General features: G+C 44.2%; 2 protein-coding genes across 5 annotated transcripts in view; one reads left to right on the forward strand and one right to left on the reverse strand.

Annotated features, from left to right (window-relative positions):
• LOC135125191 (autophagy-related protein 16-1) overlaps positions 1–15,074 on the reverse strand; it is a 408,090-nt gene that overhangs the window by 363,984 nt on the left and 29,032 nt on the right. The gene's annotated exons all lie outside the window — the stretch shown is intronic.
• The window catches only part of LOC135125189 (EGF-like domain-containing protein 2), a 42,453-nt gene that overhangs the window by 17,022 nt on the left and 10,357 nt on the right, over positions 1–15,074 (forward strand). For both annotated transcript variants that reach the window (XM_064050577.1, XM_064050579.1), the window contains 2 exons: positions 6,987–7,342; positions 13,192–13,393. In XM_064050577.1, the coding sequence (XP_063906647.1) occupies positions 7,006–7,342; positions 13,192–13,393 (539 nt within the window). In that variant the 5' untranslated portion in view covers positions 6,987–7,005. The remainder of the gene's footprint in view (positions 1–6,986; positions 7,343–13,191; positions 13,394–15,074) is intronic.

Here is a 15,074-nt window from a genome sequence, read left to right on the forward strand (position 1 = left end):
CCAATCACTCATTTCTTAATCGACACGGCTGCTCATAAATTTCATTTCGCACTGAAACTGTAGCAGACCCTGTAATCTCCTTATGCAACCACGTTTACTTTCTGGCGCCCAACGCGGGGCCGTGTTCCTCGAACTCTTAATAGGATAGAAATAATCGCATAGCGTCGCGTTCACGGACAAAAAGCGTGGATAAAAAGAAAATGTACGAGCGCATCTGGCAGGTCTTTGATTACGAATGGCTCAGGAACTCGGTGGTTGTTCTTAGAAAACGAGATAGCAGACAATTCCTGTTCTGGGGATGTCAATGTTCCACTGCTTGCATCCGTATGATTACTGCAACGATTTGTCATGTGCGTGTTTTCATTTGTCGCATCACGAAACGCAGCAATGCGGCTGTTACCAGGAAGTTTAGGTGGAGAATGAAAAATTTTCAAGTAAAGAGCGATAAAACGAGCAAGACAATGGACCTAATTTGAATAAAAACATTAAAAGACGACGCGGTTATGTCAGTGGCCAAACTGGCTCATCTCGCTGCGTGATGTGATTTAATGGAAATCGGCGGTCGTCCAGAATGCAAAATTGTCGTTTTGTTACGTAACGCAGCGGCGTACTTGAGCGATCTTCAAAGTCGGTAAATGCTCGGATTCTCATCGGTAGATCGATTAATTGATTCCTGGAGCGACTCTCCGACAACATATGTCTTGTCCCAGATGCGGAAGCAGCGATTGCTCAGATTATCGATACCGACAATTATTGTCACAACCGTCGATGAATAATAAACCGGTAAGCGATTAAATGTGATAACCAGAATCTGTTTCCCACACACATAAAATAATTTGTTTAATGGTAACGGCTCCGGCTATGCTGATCTGCATACCGGCATGACCAGAAGGCCGCCGGTGCATACATGCAACGTTAATTGATGTATTATTCTAGTGTTCTGCTTTAGCAGGTTTGTTTATGAGCTGGTTTACATATACAATATTGCCAATATATTAACTTAACTATATTAACACGATATAGAGCAACAATGAAATTTATCAAATTGGCCACGACATCTGCGCCGCAACGCAGCCGCCTTTGATGTCAAAGCTTTGTAATTCGGGTCGGCATGTGGGAACTCTGACACGGTAATGCCAAAATCGGGGACTTCCCACCCAGTGACCTGCTAATGTCATCCCACTTGTTCGGTACTGTTAGGCGAAAGTGTCACTAAATGATTGCGAAAAGATAGTTCACCACAAGCTCGGACTGTACTTTCTCGATTACCCTTCCAGAAAGAAATTCTGTTGTTATAGCAATCTCTGCTTCTGCAAATCCATTCCGGATGGTTCTTGGTAGCGCCCATTGTTCGACATCCCAGCGAGACACTCGTGCTACTGTAGCTAGGTGTTGGATTAACAACGCCGTTAAAGTTAATCGCTCGTTGAAATTTCTCTCACTTGTCAAGCTGATAGGTGTTCAGCTGTCCACGTATCACCTCCCTAATGAAGTTTTACGAGTGTCGATACGCAAAACGATCGTTTTCGGGTCCGATCGTGTTATTAGCTAACAATGTCGGAAAGATTTAGCACAGCTAGGTGAATTTCCATTCAATTGACCCGCCGCCTAATTGACAGCGCACCGCGTATGTTTACCTGTACCGCAGGATTTTCCGGTTCGATGCCATAAAGTTCTTTCGGTGTATCGGGAGACGTTGTTTTGTGGCGGCTCGTTCCCGGAATACGCAAATAATTAATCCCAATTAAAACAGCCGTAGCAGCTCACAATTAGAGAAAAAAGACACATCCGAGGGGGCATTGTTGAAGATGAAGACTGTCTTACTCTTGTTAATTTGTTTAAGTTGTAGCGATCGTTATCCGACATTGTTTATGAGATAATTTTATTTCATACGCTCTGCTCAGTCTGGTTTGCAATGAGCCAATTAAGGACTGAATCAAAGTACGATTAATACGACTGCTCGAGTGGAAAATTAATTCGTTTGTTGGAAAGATCGCTTTCTGGGCTTAATTATGCACCTTAACCGAATTACTCGATTTTTAACTTCGTTTATTACGTGTATTTACAGAAGCTTGATACATTTATTACTTTATGAGCTTGTATCAACGGGCAGTCGATTTATTTCTCGACTTCCGCAGAAACGCATTACACCATACAACACTTTGATCAGATCAAGAAGAAAATCTTGTTGATCTTCTTGTTTTTATGTCGCAACCGGCAAGACGCCATTGCTGTGTCGACCACTCGTCGAACATCTTCCCCGTCCATCCAACTCGAGATAACGGTGTGCCATTCATTAGCAATCTGCTTAATACATCTACAATCCACAAAGTAAAACCACTATCTACATCATTATATGCCGTGCGTTAAGCTAAACTCGAAATAATAGCTCACGTTCGCCTAATTAAGCTCTAGTCGGATGACAAAATTCCAAGCAGACAGTCAACATGATCTTCTGGAATGTCTGCGACTTCCTCACATTTATCTTAAACCAAACCAATGCTCGATTTTGATATGATTTACCAAAGTTGCCAACCATATCAACTCACCGCGTGTAACGCTCCCGGTGCAATTAAAGCCTACCACCATAAAATGTATTCTCGACTTGTTAAACGGATTACAGCAATTACAAAAATAGTTATGTAAGAAGAGCGAACTCATAAAATGATAATTGCACCTCCAGTTATAAATGATAATTTATGTGTATTTAACGAGTTAAAACACATCCACTTCATAATTGCCGTTTAAAAACCTAGAGCGATTCCAAGTTCACGGAAAAAACCAATCTGACCAGTTAAATTCGACAGAGCCGAAAGCATTTAACAAGCGTGTAATCGTCATTCGAGCCCGTTCCGTCCGAAGTGTGCAAATTTCTGAATTCAATTACACCGCCAGATTGTCTCTTTCACTCCAACAAAATTGTACCTGTCACTCTGTCGATGTCCACGGCATAAATTTCGCTGAAACACACTCTTAAACAATCTCAGCTTTTGCTGTTTAAGTGAAATGTATTTCCTTTCAATCCGCCATCGCCATTATTCTTGAGCACGTAGCGCTCAAGAGATCCCCCCGGGGACACCCTTTTTGCCGACCTCCGTCGCACAATTAAAAGTCTGCGCATTCCGACGAAAAACGTCAAATTCAATTAGCACGCGAAAATCTTGCGGTCGCAGATCACAACTCAATCGGAGCTCGACGCGGTCGACGAAATTAATAGTTTTGAAAGAATTTTATGAGGGCGTCGATGCGTGAAGTCGCTTGACAATAAAGCGTCCGGACTGCTTCGGGGAAGCCTTTATTAGTTTTAGGAAGGCGACGCGACGTGTGCAACCACCATATGAACGTATGCACTGATAATATCGTTCATTACACGTAATAGCAACCGACTGAACGCTGTGTTGCTGCTATCGGCAGCTTCTTTAAATCCAGAAGGCAGCACTTAATGTGCTGTGCCAACATCGACAGCTCGCTCAGGTTAAATGGCACCGACAAATGGCCTGTGCTTGCATACGCTGCACTGTATGGTTTCGTCGGCGGCTGAGCTCATCCGAACCAAATAGGACTGACTACCCCGACTCCCAGATTACAAGAATTGCTGTCCCTAGAATGGATTTTTCCCTGTCTGTCTCAGTCGTTTTTGATTTTCATATTGGATTCTAAAGGTCACTGGACTTAGCCCCGAGGATTCGGTCCCAAACCCTAAACGGTGAATTCGGCTCGGGGACATCATCGAGCCACACGTAACAATAGACGATTTAGATTAACTACAGACAATTATGGGTTGATAGGGACACGTCCTGTCCCATCCTCGCAGGCAAAACCAGGCGCTCTTTTCGCTATAGGTCATCTCCGAAATGAGTTGGGTGGGATCTTTTTCTCGGTCCGATATCAATTCCGCTGCCTCGGTCGGGTTATTATTGGATCAGCGAGAAAAAAATTATACGAGTGATTTGTGATCTTGTCCGAGGCTCAACACATCCAATATATGATGATGGACGTCAATAAGCAACCGCAACATTTTTCATTCGTGACTCATTTCGGTCCCTTTCTCTATTAAAATTCCATCTGCGACATCTCGATTAATTTTTTTGCGACAAAGGGCCAATTTTCGTTGTCACCTTTCATACTCTCGAAGACGAAAGTGATTTGCATATGCAAATCTGACTTTTGCATACATTACGCGATGCTTAAAGGTGGTAATCCAGTTCGGAGATCATTAGCACGGCTCTCTGGTTCCTCGGTTGAATTATATCATGGTCCACCCATTTTAACTGGGAGTAAATTGCCTGGAATTATTATTCGAATTTAGCGTATCGGCGGAGTCAAGAACCTTCGAGGTGTGTGACGCATTTTTCTCGGGTAGGTTGCATAACGATGCGTGTTGCGAGTACATGACTTGGTTGATTTAATTAAAAGAATAATAAATATCGCCGGTTGAATTAGTTGCATTGTTGGCTAGTCAAGTCGTTGGTATGCTCGTAGACATTTTCCATATGATTCCAGGAAACGCGGATAAATATAGATGTTCCGAAGACAACGGTAAACGAAGATTTTATTACGTGACGAGACAATTTAATTGCTGGAATCTTATTTGCATTACAATTTTCCTATCCATCATCCCATTAAATACGAGTTATTAATTTTGCAGCAGAATGCTCGAGTCAGGAAGAGGATTTTCTAATGACATGTGTTTCTCTGACAAAGCTACAATTTCGTGATGAGATTCGAAAACTATCAAACCCGCGACATTTCCTTGTCTAGAGGCTTCCTTTTGTTCCGAGTACCGGCAAGCCGGCACGAACGCAAAAATGATAATGTCTTGTTGTGTCGTTCGACCTCATTATGACATTGACTCTGGAAAAGTAAAAGTGACCTGCACGTTTCATATCAATTATCAGGACATTACCTCTGGGTAAAGGTGGTGTCTCAGGACCCCGCTGACCCCAACAATGCCCGCATAACTTTCAGTTTCAGGTGGCCGCTAATTTACGCCGAGGTCCAAGACGGCCGTGTAATCTCCGCTTCTTCCCCTTTTTCACGGATTATGTAACCGCAAAGTCAAAGACCCAACTTTTCTAAATCAGCTATATGTTAATTCTAATTCTCCATCGGCTTACTACAAACTATTCTCGGCTCGCCAATCCTGTTATTCAATCTTCTAATTAATTTACAAGAATGCGTCCTAGTTTTCCACGCTTGTGCCTCCAAACCGAAAAAAGACCAACGGAATATCAGAGCCAAGCTGCGTGAAACCCACAGTCCACATAATACGGGAATTTTATGCAACCACTTGTAAACTTTTGGATGAGCCGTGCAGAACAATCCGGCTAATTAGTGGCGGTGCGCCGGACTCAAACGAAGCCCAGTCGAATTCGAAAGGAGATATGAACTCTCGACACTCAAGTGGGGCTACAACTCTGCCAAAACCAAAACCCCTTCTGTAACGGTACCCCCAAAGTCCACACGCACTCCGAAATTTGCAAAGATCCTGCGATCTAATCTCAAGCGTGCCATCATAATTTATAACTCGTCTGATCACGCAGGCGTGCAGTCCAAAGTCATGTTCGGTCCGTCGTGCCAATTAAGTAGGTAACAAATAGTCCTGGCCTAGCCCCTTCAATTTAACAACGGCCATCGATAAAGCGTCTTATCGAAAAATTTCGCACGCGAGATCACCCCGGAAGTATACGGATCGGCACTCTCGCTTTCCGGGCACCACGAACAAGAACAAAGCGTGTCCCGAAGAGCAAAGGTGGCGATCAGGCCAACGGACCGAGCAAACAGGAAATTCGCCACTATTTTCGATTCATCTTTGTGTTGCAAGCCAGAAAATTGAATACGAGCTCGACGCTCGCACCGGATCGCAAATGAAAAACTTTACCTTCCTAACCGGAAACGATAAAGAGAGCTGCGCTGTTTGTTAGGGTGGGATGCCATCGGTATTCGTAATAACTAACGTCCGAATGATTGCACGCTGCTCTGGTTCGAATTAGATTCATTATGCTATCATTTGATCATAATAAAGAGTTTGAGAGACGATGAAATACGTGAGTTCAGCTGTAGGTGTTTCTCGGAAAAAATTTAGTCCATGAGCGGTTCGAGCCTCCCACTTGTGTTCCATTCCCCCGATTTACCTAATTCGAACATTGAGAACGAAAAGCGTGAGAAGGTTTGATAGATGGATAAATTTCAATTACGGTTGATGGTAGATGTTAAAGGGTAATAATGACGCCGGTGATTCAAACGGATCGCAAGTATATAAAGTAGACAAGATCGGGATCGCTGACAGCCGTAATAATTAACAGATATGTAAGCGAACTGTAAACACGGTCGTAAACTTCCTAGTACCAGCGCAAAGTAAATCAATTGATGATACGTAGGTGCACTGTGAGGATAACAACGAGATAAGTCTGAAAGTCTAAAAGTTTTTCCGTCTAACGGCCGCCATGAGTCCATCGTTACGATTTGAACAGGCTGCGCAATAAATAATACAACGTGCCTAATTATTGTTCCGAGTAATTTGACGGCAATTGTTCCTACAGGTACGTTTCAATTATTCCGCATCCTCTTCAGGAATATAACGTTACTCAATATTAATTAAAGCAACATGCACGTATACGTCTCAAGCCAGGATACAAATTGCCCGACGTCCCACTTAATTTTTCAACAACTCGTTCGACTTTTGTTGCACGTTTGTAACAATTGCCGCAGCAAGTTTTTCACGTAAAAGTGAGGTAATAACTCTCATTACCTCTGTTTAAAATTGCATATTTCTTGAGCTAAATTACACGGATTTGTATTCTGGGACGAATCGTACCCTCATCGCATGAATAACCTCAACAATTTATCTCGACACCTACAGAAGCGGCAAACTGTGACTTTCCATGCGACGCCAACCGGGACAATAAGAAATCAACGCCTCTGTCCATTCAAGAACTTCGTGTGGTGTCCACACACTCCATCTAATCTCGTTTCCTTCGTTTCAGATAACCGCCCGCTGACACGATGAGTTGGACGAAGAGACTGTTGTTTACCATGATGGTGGCGGCGGCCTACACTCGAGGACAAGGCCAGGACGCCGAGGCGGAAGTCGTAGAGGCACCCGACAAACTACCAGCGCCGCCACCGAGCCCACTCGACGACTGCGATCCGGAACTCATCGGCTTCGAACTGATCACCGGCTACGTCTTCTCCGCCCCCGGGAACGTACTCGACTCGATACCGGGAACCCTGATGCTCACCGACTGCCTGGAAACATGCCAAGGGAACGACTCGTGCCAATCTGTTAATTACGAAACCGGACTGTGCGTCCTCTTCAGTTCCAACGCCGACGTCTTGCCAGGTGAGCTTTGAAGGTTCCAGAGGCGATCTGGAAACACTTATACACTTGGATGCGCGCAGGCCGCCCCGGGTGATAGGTTTTAACCCGCTTAGAGAGAAATTATTCCGATTCCGGGCTCGTGGCACCGCTGCCAAGATATCAAATAGCAATCATCTCGGAATCACAGAAATGCTGCAACGAGACCAACGAACCACCTCTTGGAGGTGTGAAAAGGTCGTGGAACCTTCCATCCAGTATCAGCAGTCTTTCCCTGATCTATTCCATCAGGTACTTTGATAAAATCGCGACAGGACTGACTGCGCCCGATAGGTCCAGACCAATACATTATTTGAAGTAAACTATCCAAAATTGGGTTTTTCCTAGTTCGCGCTGTTTCAACGTTGTTCCTTCGTCTCTGAAGAACAGCGTGGTACCTCGGTTGTTCCTCTGCCGGGTTTTTCATAGCCAATTTTACGATTTGTTACGAAAGGTCCCGTGGGGTCCGGTTGTATTTAGTCGAATGTGCGCCCGTTTCAGGTGTCTGGGCCCGCAGTTCTTGGCTGTTCCGGAGGGTCGTGATGTGCCTCGTTCGGGACGTTCCGCTGTTCATGTCTGGCGGTAATTAAGCCCCGTCCCCGCCGCACACAGAGCTCATCGGCTGTTGTGTAATTTTAACGGGGGATAATTATTAATTACAGCAATTTGCAGTAAATTGCATCTCGTCGCGTTGCAATGGGCAATTAAATTTTCGATATAGTTAAGTGTGCGTCTTTTCCAAGTCTCTCAAGTCTTAACAGACAGGTGATAAGTCTCTCGCACGTGAAGGCACGGATCGTGCGGTTTTTCCTTTTGGAATCGTGGTAGGAAGACGACGACATTTGTCATCGAGTAGTTCCTAATCAGAAAGATTTGCGTGTTGGACGCGCATGACTCCCGCTAAAACATATCGGCGTCCGACACACCGAATGTCAATCGATTTGTTCCCACGCTGGAATACGCTAACATGCGTAATCGGAAAGATAGAATCTTGCATGACAACGATCACGCTATAAAAAAGCAACGTCTAGACGACGACAACGGAGACGAATAAGTTTGCTTAATGGCAGAAAAAGAATCACGTTAAATGGGACGCGCCGTATGCTATTTCATATTGTCAATCGGTCGGAGATTTACAGTTAGCGTGTGGACAGACGCGGACTTGGCGAGTCAACCGATGGGAACGTCTTCTTGGTGCTAATAATAATGATTCGTCCTAAACAGCGACAAACCCTATTTCAGATCGCGTTTAAGCGATGGCTGAAAATAGCTACGTACATACATCATTAGCCGACTTAATCAACAACGTCATAATGACAGGATGCCAAGGTTGTAATTTACGAAGTCGAATTCTTCGAAGATGTTTGACGACGATGCAGTTCAGACACAGTGACCCATTACCTTCGTCGTGACGGTTACGGAACCTCAGGAGGTTTCATAATAATACCGACGATGCGCCGTTCCAGTTCCTTCGAAACCCGACTGAAAAAACGGCTTCTCGCCGTTAATTACTACCATTGCTCACAAGTCATGAAAATTTCCAATAAAGTCTTTGTTCCATCACACGACCTTTGTTACATCACGATTCGCATCAGCAGCTGTCAGAACTTACAAATCTCGTTGCTTCGAGGGTTTTTTCCGGCCTCATTAAACGGGGAGGTCCGGGTTATTGCCAGGCCACCTACAACACTTCAAAGTGCCTCAACTTGACAACACTCGAGGCCTCTTGATGAAATAACCGGCGTCAATCTACTTGTCCTAAAATGAAAGAAACCGCCCCAGAAAATCAATTAGATCCTTCCAATTACGACCTATATCTCGGCTCGCCGTTTAGGTACGCCCATTCGCCACCGTCGGGCAAAAAGCGGGTAACTGTACCACTCGGTTCTTGTCCTGCGTCGTCCACACTGACCGTATCAGCATCCTTTTGTTCTTGCAAGCAATCACACGAAACAGTTTAACCGATCCGCCTTGAAAAATTGCACCAGGACGTGCTCCGATTATCCGGAAACATACCGAATGGACTACTATCCTCCTCCAGGCGGCAGGAAAAAATCCGCCTTGATGCAGAAGTAAACCATTCTCATACCGTTCAGTGATTTTGTTGTCAAACAAATCCAAGAAATTCTGCAACAGTATCTAAAACGTGAGCGGAGCCGGTACGTGTTCGGTTTAGTTACGTTCATTGCACAGAAGCGGTTCGTCGGACTTTTTCGCGACACACGCACACACACATACAGAAAATCCAATAAGATTTCCGTCAAATGTGCTGAATTTATTTTCGGGAGGCCACCGGATCAGCAGCCGGGGCGGAATCCTCGACCGCAGAGATTTATCAACGTTCTATCGTGGTTTAGTTTTTGCGCAGGATCAGTAATTGCCGTAATTATTTAAATGTTTTAAAAGTCATTCGTGGAAGTACGTGATCTGCCTACGACTTGTTAGAATAATGTGCAAACTATTATTTGTGACCGACGTTATTACTTGGGAATTTATTGCATTATAGGCCGAGATTTTTTTCACGTGTGGGTAATAACCGCAATTTGAATCAGCGGGGACTCGAATCCGGAAATGGTTTCGCAGAGACGCAATCATGGCCACTCGGGGAGCCACCGCCACGGAAAAGCGACAGGAATTATAAAAGAAAAACGGGCGCGTAAAAAGAAGCAGAATGCGTGTTTCCGAACAGTTCGCGAACACGGTTTGTACCCGCACACGACCATTTAATCGCGAATCTATTCGGCTTTCCCCCCGAGCTGTTGAGGCAATTATTTTCGGATAATACGTTTTTAATTCGGGCGGTCATTTAGATATTGTCGTTCTGTTTACAAGCGCGATTTGATCCGAATAGAAGTCAACAGACGACGAAAAACGTGAATTTAAATGTATCCAGTGTTGAAAACGCCCAAACTAACACGTTAAATCCCGTTAAAAGGTCCGGTCGACCATACGAATCTGGTAAAATGAATTGGTTTTTAACGAAATCAATTAGTGACGCCCTTTTGAGTTTCATGCATCAATTGGCCGAGTGTCAGTCAGGTAATTAAAACTGTTTTATTTCTGATATGGGAAAAATAAACGAAACGTCAATCGTGCATCCGGGCTTACCGGTCTTTATATACAAGTCGTGCAAATGATGTTACCTCCCAAAACTCGCACGATTTCCTTCCAAAACGGACGAAACTGCTTGTTTCAAAACACGTAAACATAAACGCAGGCGAATATAAAGAGTGTAAAAAGTGTCTTGCATTTCCGCCTTTCGGACCAAAATGGGACTCTCAAATGTTAAATGTAATCGGCGCTTTTTCCTGGATTCGAGCCGTTGTTTTGCATATTGTGATGAACGCTGTGTTTCTATAATTGACAGGGAATAGTTTAATTACGAGGCAGCCACAGGCGAGCGTCTGATGGAAACGTGCAAATTAAAGCCTCGTCAGGGATGTGTGGCTATGTGTCCCAATCTGCATGTTATGATGTCGATATTAGGCCCGCCCAGGGGCATTCATCCGGAATAAACTCCACAGGCCACCGTATGTTTGTTTAATGAATTGTTAGTGCCGAGGAAGCGCTACCGAACCGGTAATTATGTCGATTTTTCGTCGACGAACTCATATCAGAAACGAGATTCGATTGGAAAATAAATTACAAGTGCGGTTAAGTAGATGCGTATAACGGATCGGCTGCCACTGATGTTAATATACCTTTGGACAACGCAGGAAAATTAGCTATAAGAGAATGAATTCAGACCCAATTTATGCAATCGTTTCCGCGTTGGGTTCACTACAGGTGGCTCCCATTCAACCTAACGAAAGACTACTCGAGGTAACATTCCCGTTTGCTTTCCATTTACACACAGCGCGGACAAATCCACCTCACTATTTAATGTTTGCGAATTTTCCAAGCCGCAACCGCCAAGTTAATAATTACCGAAGACAAAATTTTCTCGTGAGAACACCCTCAAAGCCCGCCTTCAAAGCGTTCCTTGCTTACTCTACTATTTGTTCAGAAAATCTGCCACTTTGTATCACAAATATTGAGTATTGTTTTTACTGGATGTGTAAATAACTCCTGATTGACTCGACTCGGATGGCTGCCGTTTCATCATCGGATTGGGCAAACATATTTACTTCGTTTTCGGAATTTCTTGTGCACACGGTGCTGATTTTTCACGCGTTTCGCCAAAAAGGCAACACACGCCTTAGCAAAACGCTCCCAATAAATTCCGTGCCGATGTTTTATTTATTTTCTTCCAAAGTTCGAATTTTAATCTCGAGAAAGGCATCGATAATAAGGGGCCGACTGCTCGACGTGCCTCCTGTCTAGCGCCGAGCCCAATAATTCGCTCTGTCGATCCAAAGAGCTGGGCGGAAACAGCGACCGCCGGAAAATCTGACCGACACCGAAACAGCCGCGTTACAAAATTGAATGGTGTCAGCGGTGGGATTGCGTAAATCAAAAACTCCTTCGAATGCGTTCTTCTAGACAATTACCATCGTCACTTTTGTTTACACCTTGTCCAATTTTCTGTATTGTTGTGCCCCCACGCAACACAATCGCCGCTTGACCGTAGACAAAGCAGTCCGTAGATGCGAGAACGTGATACACTTGCATATTCCGGCTCTCCCGTGGTATTTTTCGAGATAGTAAATAACGTGGAAACGATGCCTCGTGCATTACAATCTCAATGTAAACCGTGCATCATTACGGCCAGATGCAGTACGTGTTGTAGAGTAGAATTGGAATAATCCAAGCACCGCGGACCGATTTGCTCTAAACCTACTACTTGTGTTTTACCTAAATTATATGGCTCTGCTGGCCGTGATTGCCTGCAACTTGACGCCAATGCATTTCCGCGTTTTTACTTTTCACGAGAGGTCGGTGATGTAAGGCACGCAAGCGGCTAACACCCGCGGATCCCATTTGAATGCAAGGTGACCAAGGGAAAGTGGACGGAGCGAGTATTACACCCTGAGGAGCTCCGCGCGTGGCCACTACAAGCGTAATTAGCGAAAACTTAGAACTGTTTTACTGAAGTTATCGTAGTTTCGGTAGAATCGGAAAAGGCGCGATTTTTTGTCGTCATTGCGTACGGTCGACGCAGTCAGCGTGGCGTGAGAAAAGGTGGCGAAACAAAAGGAGGATTTATCATCGGTAATTAACAAGACAGTAACCTCGGGATTAAACACATTTGTACATATAAAGTCTGACCTTTGGCTCTGGAGGCCGTTTTAGTCGATAAAGTGCGGATTTATCGCCACGTTTGCTACTTTGGCGAAAAATCCCTAATGAGATCTAATGAGATAAAGCGCTGTGTTCTGGGTGTTAAACAGCGATTTACATATACACTTTTGTAGACTTTTTGCTGCGTTCGTCGCAATTCTGGAAAGTGTTTTATTAGCGACTGTGAGCGCCTGTGAAACCAGGCATGACTGAAAGTGGAAGTTATTAACTTTAACATGAAACAGGATGAATCGTCGCGTCTGTCTCGGTTCAATTTGTTCGCGTATGTACAGTCGCGCTCATTTTATTTCAATCGTCCTACGAACTTGATAAATTACGCTTTTATTTATTATGAACAACATAACAATCTCAGTAATGCCACTTATCGCTAACTTGGTTTAATTTATTCGCTACACGCTAACAATCACCACTCCAACGTGGAATAATAGCGATAATACCACCAAGCAATTAACCGTATGAAAGATCGACCATCCGCGCATCAGCGCAGAGTCACTAATGTCGGCCGATTAGAATATCTTTTAGCTTTACGACCACGGCAAACATCTTCTATTAGCGATCCGTCAGTTTAAACGGATTTATGGTTTCTGTTCTAGGAGCTTTGACCAAGTCGCAGTTCCCCGTTTTCACCATCTACGCCCAGAAGAACTGTCTGGGGGTCAAACCGTGCGAACGCGCTTGGTGCATCGACAGGGTACAGAACTACAAACTCCAGGGGTACACCAGGAATAAGATGACAGCCGCCACGAGACAAGAATGCCTAGAAATGTGTCTCGGAGAAACGGAATTCAGCTGCAGGTAAGTCACCAGTAATCCCTCCTACCCCTTTCCCGCTCGACGGAGTGGCTTTTAGCAGTCGCCACTTTAAATTTACTGGTAATGCCAGCTATAAGTTATCTGTGCACTTAGCAGGGGCACTGCCAATTGTCTGGGGTGTGCAAACGGGTTGACAATTTTTACCACTGCACTTGCGACGATGGAAATCGTCGCAATTATCGAACGAATCTTATAATTCTGTAAATGATACTTTAATTCTTATTTATGGTCATATTCGAAGAGAGCAACCGGGAAATTCCGCAGGGCACGTCTTTACGAGCCTCCAGCGACACGAACTTTGGAAATTCGCCCATAATCTGTTTGCAGATTGCGAAAAAGTCTGTCAGGTGATCAAGGCAGGGGTGGTTTCGCAATTTTCACAAACGAGCCGAGTCGGGCTTTATTTAAACTTAAGATAATTCTCGATTGAGGGGTTGGCGTTCCTGCACTTAAAACTGTATCAATTATGTAAAGACATGAATTTATAGCTACTTCATGTCTGACCTTTAATTTCAAAAGTCCTCGGTATTCATTAGTGATACTTGAGAACCCTTTTATGCGCACACCTCGGGCGCAATCGTAAATAACCTAACAGTGTCTTCATTTTTTCAATTCCTGCTAGAATATATCCTGATAGACTTGGTATCGTGTGAGGGACCGGAAGTGTGACGTGTCCAGTCGGAACTATAGAACGAACCGTCCGTGTAATAAATATAGTTGTCGTCGCAGTAATTTAATTACAATTGCGATGACAAGCTAACGGGCTGCGTTTACCGAGTGAGGAAAGGACAATTGTATGGTGATGGGTCGGGACGCTCCCACCGAACACCGTTAATAAAAGGATACAATTTTCCTTTTTTTACACGACGTGACTAATGGCTAATGAGTGTGGCATGTCTTTGGATTTTTGCCCTCGCAACTGAACTCACAAAGACCGTGACATCATCTAATTCAGGACGGATGTTTTGTTATTCTCTCTTCAGAAATTCAATCAGCTCCTGTTATTGTTGCCGAAACCGAAACGTTTTGGCGAAATCCGCCAAAAAAACTCCTAGATGTCTAAATTCGTGAGTCCATTCGTTTATTGTTATTATCGGACAAGTGGATTGTTTATGATGAGGAATTCGCGCTTTGCGCCCAAAAAAGGCAAATCAAATGGAAGCATGCGTGCGTGTCTTACAGTAAATACACGTCATTACATTTTTCAATGGCTGCCGCTACCTATAAATAAAACCTGAATAGCCTAACGGGTGGACACTAGAAGACCGATATTGCTTTTCCCGTAGACGACTTCATAAAAGCGTAATTGTTCGTAAAACTGTAGCGAGTTGCAGCCGAGAACTGTTTGTTGAGGAGTAGAAGCGCGACGCTCCACTTATAAAAGATTCCTATTTCCTAATTTGTTTCGCGAAACGCGGCTTTTTGCCGTTAAACGGAATCCACAAAGCCGCCGACGTCAGCAACACTTTGGGTTTACTTGATTATTAAATTTCGTCTTTGGGGTCAGCCACTTTGAATAGCTCCAATCGAAACACAAAAATCTAATTAAACCGCACGCGACTCCTCCACATGCTCCTCCGAAAACGTATCAGTTTCCCCCGGCTTTTACGAGCTGCGCCGACCTTAAAAGCGCCCTAAAAAATACTTTGAATACGAAATCGCG

The sequence above is a fragment of the Zophobas morio genome, unplaced genomic scaffold (assembly GCF_036711695.1).
Source record: "Zophobas morio isolate AGI-343-1 ecotype UQ-CSIRO unplaced genomic scaffold, CSIRO_AGI_Zmor_V1 ptg000008l, whole genome shotgun sequence".
Taxonomy (NCBI): Eukaryota; Metazoa; Arthropoda; class Insecta; order Coleoptera; family Tenebrionidae; genus Zophobas; species Zophobas morio.